The 18,849-nt window shown below is 48.4% G+C and overlaps 1 protein-coding gene across 3 annotated transcripts in view; it reads left to right on the top strand.

The window, feature by feature from the left end:
- The window catches only part of LOC126081166 (SH3 and multiple ankyrin repeat domains protein 2-like), a 490,404-nt gene that overhangs the window by 176,120 nt on the left and 295,435 nt on the right, over positions 1–18,849 (top strand). For all 3 annotated transcript variants that reach the window (XM_049892759.1, XM_049892758.1, XM_049892760.1), the window contains one exon: positions 11,723–11,800. In XM_049892759.1, coding sequence (XP_049748716.1) covers positions 11,723–11,800 — 78 coding nt within the window. The remainder of the gene's footprint in view (positions 1–11,722; positions 11,801–18,849) is intronic.

The following is an 18,849-nucleotide window of genomic DNA, read 5'->3' as shown; positions in this document are numbered from 1 at the left end:
GATGTTGGTGATGGTGATGATGGTGCGGATGGCGATGGTGTGGATGGCGATGGTGTGGATGAGGATGGGGATGATGAGGCTAATAGGGACAGTGCAGCTTCTGATGTTGGTGATGGTGATGATGGTGCGGATGGCGATGGTGTGGATGGCGATGGTGTGGATGAGGATGGGGATGATGAGGCTAATAGGGACAGTGCAGCTTCTGATGTTGGTGATGGTGATGATGGTGCGGATGAGGATGGGGATGATGATGATGGTGGTGATGATGAGGCTAATAGGGACAGTGCAGCTTCTGATGTTGGTGATGGTGATGATGGTGTGGATGGCGATGGTGTGGATGAGGATGGGGATGATGAGGCTAATAGGGACAGTGCAGCTTCTGATGTTGGTGATGGTGATGATGGTGCGGATGAGGATGGGGATGATGATGATGGTGGTGATGATGAGGCTAATAGGGACAGTGCAGCTTCTGATGTTGGTGATGGTGATGATGGTGCGGATGAGGATGGGGATGATGATGATGGTGGTGATGATGAGGCTAATAGGGACAGTGCAGCTTCTGATGTTGGTGATGGTGATGATGGTGCGGATGAGGATGGGGATGATGATGATGGTGGTGATGATGAGGCTAATAGGGACAGTGCAGCTTCTGATGTTGGTGATGGTGATGATGGTGCGGATGGCGATGGTGTGGATGGCGATGGTGTGGATGAGGATGGGGATGATGAGGCTAATAGGGACAGTGCAGCTTCTGATGTTGGTGATGGTGATGATGGTGCGGATGAGGATGGGGATGATGATGATGGTGGTGATGATGAGGCTAATAGGGACAGTGCAGCTTCTGATGTTGGTGATGGTGATGATGGTGTGGATGGCGATGGTGTGGATGAGGATGGGGATGATGAGGCTAATAGGGACAGTGCAGCTTCTGATGTTGGTGATGGTGATGATGGTGCGGATGAGGATGGGGATGATGATGATGGTGGTGATGATGAGGCTAATAGGGACAGTGCAGCTTCTGATGTTGGTGATGGTGATGATGGTGCGGATGAGGATGGGGATGATGATGATGGTGGTGATGATGAGGCTAATAGGGACAGTGCAGCTTCTGATGTTGGTGATGGTGATGATGGTGCGGATGAGGATGGGGATGATGATGATGGTGGTGATGATGAGGCTAATAGGGACAGTGCAGCTTCTGATGTTGGTGATGGTGATGATGGTGCGGATGAGGATGGGGATGATGATGATGGTGGTGATGATGAGGCTAATAGGGACAGTGCAGCTTCTGATGTTGGTGATGGTGATGATGGTGCGGATGGCGATGGTGTGGATGAGGATGGGGATGATGAGGCTAATAGGGACAGTGCAGCTTCTGATGTTGGTGATGGTGATGATGGTGCGGATGAGGATGGGGATGATGATGATGGTGGTGATGATGAGGATGGGGATGATGAGGATGATGGAGATGCTGCTGCTGCTGATGGTGAGGATGCTGTTAATGCTTCTGCTTCAGCTGATTTGCCTTAGCAAGGTTCTCCTTCTTAGAGCTAAAAGCATCTAGGCTTATGTGTATATATATATAGTTGTTCTAGGTGCCATTGAGCTGGTTCCAGCTCATAGCGACCCTATGTACAACAGAACAAAACACAAAACACTGCCCAGTTTCACTTCTCAGAAGTAGACTGCTGGGTCCTCCTTCCTAGTCTGTCTTAGTCTGGAAGCTGAGCTGGAACCTGTCCTCCATGGGTGACCCTGCTGGTATCTGAATACCGGTGGTATAGCTTCCAGCATCACAGCAACACACAAGCCCCCACGGTCTGACAAACTGACAGACACGTGGGAGTAGTACAGCCAGAATATGTGTACATATATAATCAATTTTTTAAATGTTTTTTTATTTTGTTGAGAATATACACAGCAGTATATATAATCAATTTTTTAAATGTATATTTATTTTGTTGAGGATATACACAGCAAAACATACAATTGAACATTTAATGACTTTTATTATATCCTTCGAGTTGTATAACCATTCTCACCCTCCTTTTCTGAGTAGTTCCCGTCTATTAATATAAATTTACTTCCCTCTAACGTTCCTGTCTAATCTTTCGAGTTGCTGTTTCCAATTTGATCCCATGTAGATAGTTCTTAAAAGAGCATAATGCTCAAGCAGACATTTTTTACTAGTTAAGGTAAACGATTGTTTCGTTTTAAGAAGACTTTAGGGGACATTTTTAGTTTAAGGTTCAAAGATTATCTCTGGGCAGTAGTTTCAGGGGTTCATTCAACATTCATGCTCCAGGAAGTCTGGAGTCCATGAGAATGTGAAATTCTATTCTGCATTTCCCCCTTTTTGATTAGGATTCTTTTATGGAATCTTTGATCAAAATGTTTGGTAATGGTAGCTGGGCACCACCTAGTTCTTCTGGTCTCATGACAAGAAAGGCACTCGTTCACGGAGGCAATTAGCCACACATTTCACTTCCTCCTCCTGTTCCTGACTCTTCTTCTTCCTCTGTCGTACTGTGATGGGAGTATTTTCTATCTTTGAAATCAACTAATTTAGGGCTTTGATTGTAAGCAACAAATGTGTCTAATCTGCTGACTCCCTGACCCTCGAGCTGGCTTTCCGAGAGCCCCAGAGGGAGGAAAGCAGCCTGTGTTTGTGTTGCTGCCCTGGGTACTGAACAAAGTGAAGGAGTTTCAAATATTAAAGGATGCTAGGCTGGGTCACTTTGCCTGGAAGATGGAAAACAACAACAACATCAAAAACAAAATAACAGAAGTCCTGTCTACCTGGAAGCAGGTCTTTCAATTCTAATGAAAGCCAAGGTAAGAAGAGGCAGAGTGTCTTCTGTGTGTGTTTCTGTGCCCTTCATGATGACCACAGAGTGCTCGTTGGCTTGGTGGCTACCTCCACAGGGCCATTGCAGGGGGGGCCAGTTCTCATTATTATTATTGCGGTTGTGTTTCTCACCAAACAGGGTCCACACAGTCTTTTCCTGAGGCCCCCCAGCAAGCCCGTGGTGGATACTGTTGTCTTCATTCCCATTGTACAGGCTGGGAGACTGAGGCTTGGTTCAACATTGCTCAGTTAGTAAATGGCACAGTCAGGCTTCCAACTCATGCCTTCCTACATCACACCTCAATGCTTTCTTCTCCTGACTGTTGGGGACACTTTGCCGTAGCCCTTGAGTGAGTGAGGGTGGGGCTTCATGGTGCTGGCAGCCTCGTGCAGGCCATGCTTAGGTGGGGCAGAGGCTCTGTGTTAGTGTCCTGAGCTGCCGTAATGAAGTGCCACAAACCAGGTGGCTTAAAACCAAAGAAATTCATTCTCTCACAGTTTTGGAAGCTGGAAGTCCAAAATCAAGACGTTGGCAGGACCATTCTCCCTTTGAAGGCTCTAGAGAAGAATTCCTCCTTGCCTCTTCCACTGCGCCTGGTGGTTGCCAGCAACCTTTGGCTTGTGGCAGCATCACTCCAATCTCTGCCTCTGTGGTCAGCTGTGTCTCTTCTCTTTTTATAAGGGGACCACCCTACTCCAGTATGACCTCAGCTCGACTTGATCGCATCTGCAAAGACCCTGTTTCCAAAGAAGGTCGCGTTCACAGGTACTGGAGTGAGGACAAAGCAGTCAAGAAATCAAACGGTGCATTGCATTGGGCAAATCTGCTGAAAAGACCTCTTGAAAGTGTTCAAAAGCAAAGATGTCACCTTGAGGACTAAGGTTCGTCTGACCCAAGCCATGGTGTCTTCAATCGCCTCGTATGCATTCTAAAGCTGGGCAATGAATAAGGAAGACTGAAGAAGAATCAGTGCCTTTGAAGTGTGGTGCTGGCAGAGAGTACTGAATGTCCCACGGACTGCCAGAAGGATGACTGAGTCTGGGTCGTGGAAGAAGTACAGCCAGAGTGCTCCTTTGAAGCAAGGATGGCGAGACTTTGTCTCACGTACTTTGGACATATTATCAGGAGGGACCTGTCCCTGGAGAAGGACATCGTGCTTAGTAAAGTAGAGGGTCACTGAAAAAGAGAAAGACCTTCAACGAGATGGATTGACACAGTGGCTGCAACAATGGGCTCGAGCACAGCACCCATTGTGAGGCTGGCGCAGGACCGGGCAGTGGTTCCTTCTGTTGTGTGTAGGGTTGCTGTGAGTCGCAGCCTACTCAACAGCACCTAACAAGAGCGAGGGCGTGGACATTTTTTGGGGGGCACACAGTTCGCCCCATAACTGCCATGCTGTGTGCCATGGTATGTCAGAGTGTGGTCTCTCTTAACAGGGCCTGCATTTTGGGGCGTGGCTTTGCGGATGGGGGATTGGTCCACGGAGCCATTTCCAGTCCCACTGTGGTGACGCCAATGCCCCGCCTCACTATGCTTTATCATCTTAGTTCTTCTTGGATTTTTATCTACCTAGATAGGCTCATTTTCAAGGATAATTTAAACTGGAAGCAAACCCCTGACTGCATAATTGGAAGTGTTTAGTAATTCATGTCCGTGACATTTAAGTGGAGACCGTGCTGGTGCGGTGGAAGCGAAAGCACTTGGTTGGAGTTGGAACCCCCGAGTTAAAATCCTGGCTCCACATTCACACCGTCGTTCTGGGCAAAGCAATCACCAGCATCCCTGCTTTCCACCTCTGTCTCCTGCTCTGTCATCGTGCCCATTTGCTCCTTAAGGCACTCCACTGCCTCCTCCCTCAGAACGCCCCCTCGGCCGAGCACCGCTGCCACTTCATTGCTGGGACTGCCTCCACTGCAAAACTCGCTCCTGTCACCTCGGCGGCACGCTCCAGTCAGACTTGCAGCCCTCCTCACAGTTGGCTGGCCACCTGTGACCCCCACATGGCATTGCTGTGGCCAGGCCTCTGTCCCCATCTGTTAGGGGTCGATCTGTGTCCCCTAAAAGATGTGTTGGAGACCGCACCCCTGTATCTGAATGTGACCTTGTTTGGAAATTGGGTCTTTGCAGATTTGATGAGTTAGGCTGACATGAGGTTGTAGCAGAGAAGGGTGGTTCGTAGTCCTGCCTGTTGGTGTCCTGATAAAAGACGAGGCACAGAGTGACACAGAAGATGACCATGTGAAGTTGCATCTACCAGCCAAGGAATGCCTGGGGCCACCAGAAGCTGAGAGAAGAAAGGACCTTTCCCTAGGGCCTTCGGAGGGGCCACGGCCCTGTGGACTCCTTGATTTTCACTTCTAGCATGCCACGTATACACACTCACTAACACGTACACGTACAGTCACACATGCACACACGTACTGCATGCACACCCACACATTCGCACATACGTGGGTCACGTTCACCTATACACAATCAGTAATGCTCACACATACATACGCTTACACCTATATATTCATACACACCACACACACACAGCACACACACAGCCACATACACACATATGCACACACAGCATACACCCATTCACACGTATGAAGTCCACACACCTTACATTCACACACATGCACACACAACACACCGTGCACACGTACACACCCTCATCTACATGCATATACTCACACAGTCACACATATGCACACATCCACGTTCACACACACTCATACATGTAGGGTCTAATTATTATGAAGCCACACAAGCCCTTTGCCCCTGAATTTTGAAATAGCCCTCTGGAGTCTGATCTCACTTTGAAGCCTGGTGATGTTAGTGTGACTGATGGCGTGTCTAGAGACTTGGCTGATAGTGACTCACGCAAAGAAGTCGCTCGCTCTGTGGGTGAGGGCAGGGTTCTTCAGGATTCTGCCTGGGGTGGGTTCACCGGCAGCGCCTGGTGATTTGTTCTTAACTGTTTATAGGAAATACATGTCCTAAAAGATGACAGCCTTGGAAACCCTGTGCGGGCAGTTCTCCTCTGTCGTACAGGGTATCTATGAGGGCAATGGGTTTGGGTTTTCTTTAGATGATAGGGTTTTTCAGAGAAAGTCTTTGTGAAGAAACCAAGAGCATTCAGAAGGGATCATGGAAGTGGGACAGGCTGTCTTCTGGCCCCGTCCTGACCAGGCTCTTGTATTCTGAATTCCGATCGGCTGGGGTGCTTAGCCATAGGTGGGTCTTCTAAGCCCCACTGGCCGACACCCTGCGGCTGGGTCAGGGCACAGGTGGAGCCCACTGCAGACGTGGCTCTGGCTGAGGGCCCCAGGGGCCAGCCTTCCTGGCAGGATGGCCCTTAGTGGGGTCCCTGTCCCGTTCTAACCCGGGGGATCCCCCACTTTCTCCTTTGTTACCTCTTGCCCCCCACGTGTCCGCAGTGATAACCTGTTGAAATTCTTCCCAGTCTCCTAACCAACCGACCAACCGGTTGCCATGCAGTTGACTCCGACTCATGGCGACCCCGTGTGTGTCAGAGTAGAACTGGGCCCCATAGGGTTTTCAGTGGCGGAGTTTTCAGAAGGAGATCATCAGGCCTTTCTTCCAAGTCACCTCTGGGTGGGCTGGGCCCTCCAGGACTCCTCTTAGTCCCCATCCTTCCCTTACGCTCTTTACCTGAGCTCTCTCAAACTCTCTCTCCTGTCCTTTTTTTCCTTCTCACAACAAGCTTTTAGCTCAGTACTGCAAGCTAATAGGATGCATTGATTAACCCTCCTTTGTAAGAAGCGGAACAAGGGTTATTTAATAAGGCAGGAGCCGGGATTCACAAGCAGGACGCAGGTGAGTCCTGAACCCGGGGCAGAGAGTGGAGGGGTTGGAATAGGATCTGGGAAACACCGGCCGGCAGGCGCACCCTCTGCCCTCCCCTCCTCCTCCCTGTAGTTTACCACCTACATGCACCTATTGCATGCTCATTTCCCCCAGAACTCGCCATTCCCGTTCCCTAATGAGCACTGGGTTGGCCCACAAGCTGCGGAAGGGCACAGATGGTTTCCACATTAGCATCATTACCTAAAGTGGAGGCCACACAGGGCCCCACTGCCAAGGTCACGGGATTGGGCAGGCCCAGCTGACTCACTTCAACCTTGCCAGACTCCAGCTGTGCGTTTGGCTGGCCTTGGCCTCTTAGTCGGATGGATGCAAAGTTCCTGCAGGCTTGGTGTTTTTTCTTTTTTTTTAAGCATAAAATAAGAAGCCAGTTGCCATCGAATCAATTCTGACTCATTGTGGTCCCATGTGTGTCAGAAGAAACTGTGCTTTATAAGGGTTTTCAGTGGCTAATTTTGCAGACCCCTACCTGTCAGTTTGTCGTACTGTGGGGGCTTGCGTGTTGCTGTGATGCTGGAAGCTATGCCACCGGTATTCAGACACCTGCAGGGTCACCCAAAAGACACATTTCACTGGGCAAATCTGCTGAAAGAGAACTCTTCAAAGTGTTGAAAAGCAAAGATGTCACCTTGAAGACTAAGGTGCCCCTGACCCAAGTCATGCTGTTTTCAATCTCCTCATCTGCGTGAGAAAGGGGGACAATGAATAAGGAAGACCGAAGAGGGATTGACGCCTTTGAATTGTGGTGTTGGCGAAAAATATTGAGTATACCATGGACTGCCAAGAGAGTGGACAGATCTGTCCTGGGAGAAGCACAACCAGAGCACTTCTTAGAAGCAAGGATGGCAAGACTACGTCTCACATACTTTGGACGTATTATCAGGAGGGCACAGTCCCTGGAGAAAGACATCATGCTTGATAAAGTAGAGGGTCAGCGAAAAAGAGGAAGACCCTCAATGAGATGGCCTCACGCAGTGGCTGCGACAATAAGCTCAAGCATAACAACAACTGTGAAGGTGGCACAGGACCAGGCAGTGTTTCGTTCTGTTGTACATAGTGTTGCTATGAGTTGGTACCCACTCAACGGCACCTAACGACAATTTTTCAGAAGTAGATCACCAGGCCTTCCTTCTGGGTGGACTTGAACTGCCAACCTTTCAGTTAATAGCCAAGTGCTTAACTGTTTGCACCAACCAGGGATCCCCTCCTTTTTTTTTTTTTAAAAAAAAAAAAAAACACCTTTATGGAGATATAATTCTCATACAATTCAGCGATCTAAAGCATACAATTCAGTGGTTTTTAGTATATTCACAAGGCTATGCAATTATCACCACAATCAGTATCTGGACATTTTCATCACCCCAAAAAGAATGTCTGCCCATTAGGAGTTACTCCCCATGTCCTCCTAACCACCCCTTCCCAAGTCTTAGGCAGCCGCTAACCTACTTCCCGTCACTGCAGATTTCAGTTTTCTTTATAAATCTACTTTTCTACCTGGTCCTGTCAATCTGTACACTGTTCACTAGCCTTGATCCCCTGCTTTTCACCAAATTAGTAATTACCCTTCAGGTCTGGAGTGGGGTCACCGACCTGTTGTTTCCAGCATTTCCCCAAATAGAAGTCCCTTGTTGGTTACTTAATGTAGTCCTTCGTTCAACAAATATGTATCAAGTGTCAGGTCTGGGTGATCACTTCTGCTCTAGATCATCTCTGCTCTAGATCACTGCTGCTGTAGACTGCCTCCTGTCTAGATCACCTCTGCTCTAGATCTCCTCTTCTCTAGATCATAGCTGCTCTAGATTGTCTCTGCTCTAGCTCTCCTCTGCTCTAGATGGTGAAATAGCCTGGACCTGCCCAGTGTAGGAGTCTGGCTGTAACTTGCATCTAGAGGCCATTAGCACAATGATTCCTGTGGGAGACGTGAGCCCGGCACAGGAGCAGGCGCCCTGCCATGCAGGACATAAACACCGGCCTATGCTTATCATTTAAATGTTCTTGGAAAAACATGTGATTATTCCCTCATTCTGAAAAGTCAACTGCATTTATGAGGAGAAATTATTCCTCCAGTCAGGGCTTGTGTATGGATATACCTGTCTGCCTTTGTATATGGATATACCACCTATCTGCTTTTGTACATGCATATACCACTTATCTGCCTTTGTTTTAATTCCTGGGTGTCTGTCCTCGACCTCATCATTGGGAGCTTCCAGAGGGCTGGCAAGAAGGTCTCTCTCAGCCTCTGTCTCTTTCTCCTGGTGCTGTTGTCACAGAAATACCACAAGTGGTGGCTTTAAAGAACAGACGTTTACTTTCTCACAATTCAGGAGGCTGGAAGTCTGAATTCAGGGCGCTGGCTCTAGGGGAAGGCTCTCTGTCTGTCGGCTCTGGCGGAAGATCCTCGTCTCACGTTCTGTAGCCACAGCATTACTCGGTCATGTTCGTGTGGCATCTGTCTTTCCCCGGTTTGCGCTTCTTGTTTCTCCGTCTAAATTGCTCCTTATAACTCAGCAGTCATTAGATTTGGGATGTGGTCTCATTAACATAAAAAGAAAACCCTGTTCCCAAGCAGGGTTGCATCCACAGGTATAGGGGTTAGGATGCCAACACACTTTTGGGGGGACACAATTCAACCCGTAGCAGCCCCATGGGCAAATAGTAGATGCTCAATAAATGGACAAAGAGTAGATGTATTTCATTGTTAAAAAAAAAACACCTAAGAAGACCACTACATTGTCCCGTGGATGGACTAGAAAGGCCATTTCACAAAGCAGTGAGGGAGAGATACCTTCCGGAGTGGCAATATTCTGGGAACGTTTCTAGTTCTGAAAGATTTAAAATCTTTTTAAGATTGAGGTCTTCTTTTCACCAAACAAACTAGCTTTATACACAGTACAGAATTGTTAGAGCTATTAAAGCTCTAGAAAGTCGTTCCTTAGCACAATAAAGCATGTTTTGACACTTGACGCAATAATCATTTACCTTTGTTCATGTTCAGTCACCACCTGCCTGTCAGCGGAGGCTTGTGTGTTGCTGTGACGCTTAACTAGTTTCAGCAGAAATTCTGGACTAAGACAGACTAGGAGGGAAGGCCTGGTGACCTGCTCCCTAAAATCAGCTCGTGAAAACCCTATGGAGCACAGATGGTCTGACCCACAACCAATCCTGAATATGGCGCAGGACTGGGAAGCATTTTGTCCCGTTGTGCGTGGGCTTGGCGTGAATCAAGGACTGACTCAGGCAGCTAACGACAACAACAACAGCAACAATGATGATCCATCGTTGTTGAAACACACAACTGATGCTTAACTCTCCTAATGGAATGCAAGCTTCACGAGGGCAGGGTTTTTTCTGTTTTGTTCACTACTGCTTGCTCAGCACCTGGACTTGTTTGTTGTTGTTAGATGCTGTCAAGTCGGTGCCGACTCATAGTGACCCTGTGTACAACGGAACAAAACACTGCCTGGTGCTGTGCCATCCTCACAATTGTTGTTACGGTTGAGCTCATTGTTGCAGCCACTGTGTCAATCTATCTCGTTGAGGGTCTTCCTCTCTTTTGCTGACCCTCTACTTTACCAAGCATGACGTCCTCCAGGGACTGATCCCTCCTGTCAACATGTCCAAAGTGTGTGAGAGGAAGTCTCTCCATCCTTGCTTCTAAGGAGCATTCTGGTTGTACTTCTTTCAAGACACATCTGTTCATTTTGACACTCCGTGGTATATTCAATGGTCTTCTCCTGCCCCAAAATTCAAAGGTGTCAATTCTCTTCGGTCTTCCTTATTCATTGTCCAGATTTCACACGCATATGAAAAATGGAAAATACCATGCGTTGGGTCAGGCACACATTAGTCCTCAAAGTGACATCTCTACTTTCGGACACTTTAAGGAGGTCCTTTGCAGCAGATTTGCCCAATGCAATACGCCATTTGGTTTCTTAACTCCTGCTTCCATGGCTGTTGATTGTGGACCCAAGTAGGATGAAATCCTTGACAACTTCAATCTTTTCTCTGTTTATCATGTGTGGCTTATTGGTCCAGTTGTGAGGATTTCTGTTTTCTTTATGTTGAGATGTACCTAGAGTTGTACCTATGTCTGTTAAATGCTCAATCAATATCTGTTAAATGGAAAACAATACATAAGAAATTAATAATTGCCTGCCTTTGAAACATTTGAAAACATAAGTTTACATATTAAAAAAACAAACAACAATAAAAGAAAAGATCCCTCTTGTTCTCTCTCCAATCCCATTTCCAACCTGGGGAAAGTAAATATTGTTAACGGGAGTCTTCCCTCCCAAACGTATTTTTGTGTTTCTATAATACAGACTCTAAACTTTCTAAACATAAATGAAATTAAGCTTGCCTTTTCCACTTAGTAGTTCTGGGACGTGTTCCTTGTCCCTTTGTGTCAATCTGCCTTGTCCTTTCCTACAACTGCCTAGATGAAGAATGTTCTAGAATACACTCCCACTTTCCCCTATTTTAGAACATTTATGCTATCTCCAGGGTTTACTTTATTTTCTTTCTTTCTTTTTGAGTTTACCTTATGGTATTTCATTTTATTATGTGCCTTTATACGCTTGTGTTTCTGTAGAATACAGCCTTAAAAGTAGAATGGTTTGGTCATGGAGTGTGTATGTTCTGAAGTTTTATGGATGCTGCCAAGTTGCCATCCAAAGACTCTGTATCAGTTAAATATCAACTGATCATCTGAGAAAAAAATGCTACCACTTTTAACATTGCATTTCCATCTCCCTAATTTCTTGCGGGAGCCCCGGTGGTACAGTGGTTGAGAGCTTGGTTGCTAGCCTAAAGGGGTCCGGGTCCAACAGCCACTCCTCAGACTATGGGGCAGTTCTACTCTGTCCTGTAGGATCGTTATGTGTCAGAATCGACTCGACAGCAATGGGTTGGTTGTGGGCTGTAGCCTCTGAACCGTCGCCTGTGGAGAACATCTCTGCCATAGTTCTAACAGCAGATTGCTTCTTTTCAACTTGCAGGACAGCTGTGCAAGAGTGCTTCTCTTCCGAGGTGGAAACAAGGAACTGAAAAACTACAATAGCCAGACTCCATTCCAGGTAAAGAGTGTTCTCAGAGACAGGTCACAGCTGTCTGTGAATTCCTGCGGGAGACAGCTTGGAGTCTCTGCACGTGGTATCTGAATGTATAACTCGAGGTCGCTCCTTCTGCTGTGCAGGTTTTATTTGTTTATTGCGTGTTCAGGGGCTGTCCCCATGTACCTCTGTCTTCAAGCATTGGAGCCGTGGCTGTATTTCAGCTTCCTTCCTGTTAGGTCGGGCATCATGAATAACGCAGAGATTCATCTACGTGACGTAGTCAAGAAAACAGCTTTGGAAAAGCGGTAAAGACAGAAGCTTTTCATTGTGCAGCTGTGGGAAAATGCTGGCTTCATTGTCTGTCCTTTGAATGGGGATGCTTTATGAGAATCTCATGGGGAGGAGGCTTGTCGTCTCTCTGGAACCCCACTGGGTCTCCTGTCCTGGAGTGGAGAAAGAACGGTGTAAACCCCACATGGGCTGTGGTATTCTACGTGGAGCCCATAAGCCAGGGTCCTTGGTTGGCTCATCCAGTTTTAATGCTGTGGACCAGATGGTTTTGGGTGTTTTTTCTTGTTCTTTTTTTTTTTTTTTTGCTAAATGCTCTAAGTTATAGAAATGGTTTTTGATGCTAAGCACAGTCAGATATATCCACTTGATTTGAAAATTGAAGTGACCACAATCTTTCTTAATTGGAATTGATTTGTACATCTTATCACCCTGGAAAAAAACAGTTGTGGCTGACTCAGCTTCCACACATGGTAACTCCGTGTGTGTCAGAGTAGAACTGTGCTCTGTAGGGTTTGCAATGGCTGATTTTTCAGAAGCAGGTTGCCAGGCCTTTCTTCCAAGGTGCCTCTGGGTGGACTCAAGCCGCCAGCCTTTTGGTCAGCATCCGAGCATGTCGAGAGGGGTCTTTACTCTAGAATCGGCTTCCGCTGATGGTTTCACTAACATTTCTCTTAGGCATTACTAATATGTAAGGGCTTTATGTCTTGAAAATGAATGAATTCAATCCAAAAACTGGGCCCCAGACATTTAGTAATCTCCATTAAAGAGTTCGCTTAGTTCTTCAGTAGTGGCAGGCTTGGGTTTTAGCCTTGGTTCTTATGGTTTGCAAATGTTTAATATAAAATGGATTGTAGAAATGACTTCCTGCTTTGCTAATGGCTTTATTAAGATTACAGCTGCTATCCGAGAAAATGACCTCTTTCGAGTGGTGATTGTGAAGGACTTGTGGCCTCCTTATACTTCGTGGTATGACTGCATCTTCCCCTTTGGGGTTAGCTGTGGGTTGATGGCTTGGTGTAAAGATTTTTTTTCTTTGTCTCTCGATAGTATGTTTCTCTGGTCCTTGAGTCTATGTTCACTGCATTTATCTTGACTAGTTTTCCTTTGGAGTCACTGGGTGATGCAAATGGTTAACATGCTCGGTTCCTCGCCAAAAAGTCGGAGGTTGACGTTCACCCAGAGGCACCTGGGAAGAAAGCCCTGATGATCTACTTCTGAAAAGTCAGCCATTGGAAACCCCACAGAGCACAGTTCCACTCTGACGTCGGAAACCCCACAGAGCACAGTTCCACTCTGACGTCGGAAACCCCACAGAGCACAGTTCCACTCTGACGTCGGAAACCCCACAGAGCACAGTTCCACTCTGACGTCGGAAACCCCACAGAGCACAGTTCTACTCTGACACACTTGGGGTCTCTGCGAGTTGGAGTGGACTTGACAGCACTGGTTTGTTGGTTTTTTGTTTGTTTGTTTTTCTGGTCCTTTAAAAATAATGTAAGAAAACCTACTTCAGGCCGCTTAGAAAGCAGCAGCTAATCCCCTTTGGCCCATGGTAAGCACCTGGATAACACTAACGCCGTTGCCGACTTTCCTGGGAGGTGGCTTGCAGCTGTCACGTGAAGGCCAGGGAGGTGAGTCTTCCATGGAGGGCAGGAACAAAAACACACGTGGGTGGTCTGCCCCCTCCCTCGTCTCACAGGCGGCGACCAGCTGGGATGGGCACACCTCTTCTCATGTGAGAACTGGCAGGGAGCTTAATATACCCTCACGGCCGCAAAACCGCACCGGCACAAAACCCGGCGCCATCTGTTTCTATTTTGCTGGCAGCACTCAATCAGGTGCCACGAACGGCTCTGGGAGAAAGGTGTGCCAAGTGCCCTTGAACTGATAGGGCGTTGTACCCCGCGGACATTGTTCATCCGGTCAGTGGAACCGGAGCCTTCGTCTCTTTGCATGCCTGCAGTAAGCTCCAACCGCACGTGTTGGGGCCTGCCTTCTGTTTTAATAATACGAAAAGACTCAGTTCACTCCGTGGATGTTTGCCTGCAAAATGTCTCTGGCTTTCACTTTTCATTCACAGTTCTTCCCCTCCCGTTTACAAAAAATGAATCATTTAATTTTGAATTCGTGCGGAGGCGATGGCTTGCTGCATCGTTTAAAAGGGATGAAATATGTTCACTTGGAAAATGTTGATGCTGTTCAGCTGCTGTTGTGAACCCGGGCCATTTCTAAGATATCCTGGAATATTTGACAGAGTCCATCTGTGCAAGCCTTGGGCTAACGAGTTAATCCGCTGGTTCTCAATGTGTGGTCCCCGGACCAGCAGCATCGGCCAGATCTAGGAACGTGAGAGAAATGCAAATTCTCAGGCTTCGCCCCAGAGCTGCTGACTCAGAAACTCGGGATAGGGTCTGCCGATCTGTGTTCTAACTAGTCCTCCAGGGATTCGGATGCCCCCTCGTATCTGAGACTCAGCAGGTAGACAGAAATGACTATTTGTGAAGAAGAGGACGAATAGGAGGAGAAGCACATCATTTGGGTGTATCTTAAACAATCATGATGATGGTGATGATGGTGATGGCAGCGATGGTAGTACCGGCAGTGATCTTGGTGATGATGGTGATGATGATGGTCATGAGGGTGGTGATAATGATGGCAATAATGAACGTGGTGATGTTGACGATGGTGATGGTGATGCTCATGATGTTGATGGCGGTGCTGATGGTGATGATGGCGGCAATGATGGCGGTGATGATGGTGGTGATGGCGATGATGAAACGATGGTGGTGTGAAGGTATTGATGGCGGTGATAGTGATGATGATGATGATGGTAATGATGACGGTGGTGGTGATGGTGGTGATGATGGTGATGAAGATGGCGATGGTGATGATGATGGTGATGATGACAATCATGATGGTGGCGATGATGGTATTGATGGTGATGGTGATGGTGGTGATGGTGGTGGTGACATTGGTGATGGTGGTGACGTTGGTGATGGTGGTGGTGACGGTGGTGACGTTGGTGATGGTGGTGGTGACGGTGGTGACGTTGGTGATGGTGGTGGTGACGGTGGTGACGTTGGTGATGGTGGTGGTGACGGTGGTGACGTTGGTGATGGTGGTGGTGACGGTGGTGACGTTGGTGATGGTGGTGGTGATGGTGGTGATGGTGACAGTGGTGATGGTGGTGATGATGAAACCTAGGACATTGATGATGATGATGATGATGAATTTTCCCACTGGCACAGAATTTTAAAGCCCACAGGATGCACTTCTGTATGTTCCCCTTTCATGCTCTACAAACCTGCAAGGTAGGCGTCCTTATTTCTATTTATGGAAGAAATGGAGAAGAAGAGATCGATCCCCAGGATCCTAAAATCAGCTCGTGGCCAAGCCAGTGGTCCCCAGGCCTCCTAACTTCCACTCTAGGGCAGAGTTATGGAGAGCTGAAAATTCTTTCTTTTGGCTCACAACTCATCTTGCCTCTTCGCATGGGTGAGCAGCACCAATGATTCTTTGTTTCTTGGATCGCTGAGTCCAAGGCAGCAAACGTATCGTGAATCTGAAGACAAAGAAAAAATGGATAGAGAAAATTCTAAAGAAGCAGAGGGACCAGGGAAGGAGGGAGAGCAGCAAGGGCATTGGCAGAACCAATCGGGTAAGACTTTGCTGATGGAGTCCTTTCTGCCTTCCAGTTGCCCCATCCCAGCAGGGCTTCCATTGTTTTTTGGAGGTAATATTTTCACCACCAGGCATCGCGGGTTTGGAGAAGGAAGCCTGTGTCCCTACATGTTTCTCTGTGAGACAGTCTCCAGGCTGTATTCAGCAGTTGCTATTCAATGTCCAGAAGCAGAGAAAGGGTGGAGAAAAGAAACGGCAGTGAGAGTGTTCTGAAGTCTGATTGTACAGGTTGGCAAGTATGAGCGTGTGGTCAGAGGGGAAAGCAAAGAAGGTCATGAAGTGGAAGTCCCTTTGGCAACAAGATGTTGTGTTCGGTGGTTACGGCTACCTTCTGCGAGTGAGTGGTGGCTCCTTCTTGGTGCTGCACTGGACGCTCTCCACGTGTGATCTGGGAAGCCTGGCGCCTCCACTGCTGAAGGGGTCAGGTAAGTGACCCAGGGCACACGGCTGATAAGGAGGCAGTGAGGTTTACACACAAGCTGCCAACCCCAAACCTGTGCTCTTTCTTAGCCACTGTTCTTGTTGCCACCACGTTGATTCCCCCTCATGGCGGCCCCGTGTGTGCAGAGTAGAGCTGTGCTCCATAGGGTTTTCAAGGCTGTGGCCTTTCAGAAGCAGATCGCCAGGCCTGTCTTCCAAGGGGACTCTGAGTGGGTTTGAACCGCCAACCTTTCAGCTAGTAGAGTTCTTACCTGCTTGCGCCACCCAGAGACTCCTTTCTTAACCATTACGTTGTAGTTGAAAATTGTAGATAAGAGGAGGAAAAGGAAGTCCAAATTCAGAAACAAGGAATAGAATTGTAAATTCTTCGGGAATTAGGTGATAGAAAATAGACCCGAGGATCACTGCGTTCTACTCCACTGGGCCAATTGTCATTCATAATCTGACCGAGTCCCCTGGAGTCCCCACACACCTTCTTGGAAGCTCATTTTTGCACATGCCCAATGATTTTTGGAGAGTTCTATGTCCTGGGAGGGTTGGTCCCCCCCCCCGCCCCAGTCCAGATCTTCCGTCTGACTTTCTCCTCTGCTCAGAGCTTGTATGTTTCATATCACTCTGTCCTTGGGAGGCTCCTTTTGTGGTGGGAACATGTGGTTCATCTCATTTCCCTGAACAGCTCTGGAGGCAAAGCAGCAGCATTCACCCGGGAGACCTCTGCCCGTGAAAATGACCTTCCATCTCTCCTGGGTTTGTTGTTCAGACACCAGGGGCTCTCACTGACCTTACAGTGAGCCCCAAGTTCAGCCAGAGGAGTGACCAATTTTTCTCACGTCACACGTGATAACTGATACGAGAGCACTTTGAAAATGACCAAGGGCTCCATAATCCTTTAAATTATGCTGTTGTTGAAGAAGCTGCCTGGTTGCTGGATGGACCCGTGCTGAAGGTGGTCTGTCATTTGGGGGGCTCATGGTTCTGGGTGTTGAACTTTTTTCTGGGCGAGCAGTGGGATCCATTCAATAAGCCCTCTGTTCCCTGTGTCCTCCAGACCCCTTTCTGAAATTCTTTCCTTGTTGAGTGATTCCGAAGTGGAGCTACTCAGTCATGCCTCTTGGCATTGACATCCACAGGGGCTGAGAGTGAGGTGAGAGGTGGCGGTACTTCCCCCTGCCCTCACACTTCCGTTGTGGCTGTTGGGAGCATACTCAAGGTATCTCCCCTGTTGTGTTGCCAGTTCCAAAGTGAGTGTAAGACTATGCATTAAACAAGCACACACCGCTCTTCTAGAGAAGCGGACCTTTCTGAGGGGCTTGGAGACACTGGCGGTGCCTGCGAGACAAGCTGACGAGGAGTTTGTGCAGTGTCATCGCCCCCCATGTGTGTGGCCCTCTCCCTTAGATAGGTGCACATCATGGGGTCCTCCCTTTCTGCCCCTCATGTGCAGGGAGACCATGCCCATGCCCGGCAGGCATGTTCATACTGCATGTTCCCTGTACCCCTACCCAGGAGCGTTTGAGTGGAGAATGGGCCCTTGACATAAAGACTGATCCTGGTCTGAGCATGAGCTCCCTGGACCTAGGTGTCTTGATTACCAGCCAGAGCCAAGCAGACATTCTGTGTCTCCGTGGTAGGTCAGCCAAGGAGAGGGAAGCAGTTGCTGAGAGTGAACAGGGGTGAGGGTGGTGGAGGGAAGGAAAGATCCAACCCAGGGTGAGAGGTGCCATCACGCAAGGGTGGGAGACAAGAGCAAAGACCCAGCCCTTCAGGAGGTGGCCGTTCAACAGCTGCTCTACGCGTGGCCAGGCCGCCAGCCCAGGGACAGATCCAGCAGTGGGAGAAGAGGAGAGCTGACAACAGACACACCAATAAGAGTAAGAAGGTCCAACAGTGGTGAGGGACAGAAAGGTAAAGCAGGCGTTGTGGGTTGAATTGTGGCCCCAAAAGCTGTGCTGAAGTCCAACCCTGGTACCTGTGAACGTGACCTTGTTTAGAAATAGGGCCTTTGCAGGTGTGGTCAGTTAGGTTGGCATGAGGTCGTACTGGAGTGGAGTAAGGTGGGTCCTGATCCAATATGAGTGGTGTCCTCACGCAAGAGGAGAAGGGACACTTGTGGGAAGACAGCCATGGGAAGATGGAGGCAGAGATTGGAGCGATGCCATCACAAGCCAAGGAACACCTAGGGCCACCAGGAGCCGGAAGAGACAAGGAAGGACCTGGCCCTAGCGCCTTCAGAGAGAGGACAGCCCTGTCCACACTTTGCTTTCAGACTTCTGGCTTCCAGAACTGACAAAGGATAAGTTTCTGCTGCTTAAGCGCCCCCCTCCCCCATCTTGTGGTTCTTTGTTACGGTAGCGCTAGTAGACCCATCCACAGGACAGTGTCAGAAGAGAAAATGCCCAAGGACGTAGATATGGAGGAGATGTCGGGTCAGCTGGTCCTGACTGGAGAAGGGAGCCTCCAGGTGGAGGCCTGGACACTGGGCCTCCAGGAGGAGGGAGAGGCCAAGGCCACGCCCCGAGTCAGGAAGAATGCGGCATGGTCGGGGAAGGAAGACACCTGTGTGGCTGGTGTGGGGTGAGAGATGCAGCGGCCCGCTGTGCAGACGGGGGTGAGGAGTGTAACAGGTGTGGTTAGCTAAATAAGGGTCCCCAAAGATG

This window comes from Elephas maximus, chromosome 7 (genome assembly GCF_024166365.1).
Source record: "Elephas maximus indicus isolate mEleMax1 chromosome 7, mEleMax1 primary haplotype, whole genome shotgun sequence".
NCBI lineage: Eukaryota > Metazoa > Chordata > Mammalia > Proboscidea > Elephantidae > Elephas > Elephas maximus.
Note: the sequence above shows the minus strand (reverse complement) of the source record. Positions and strands in the feature narration are given on the sequence as shown.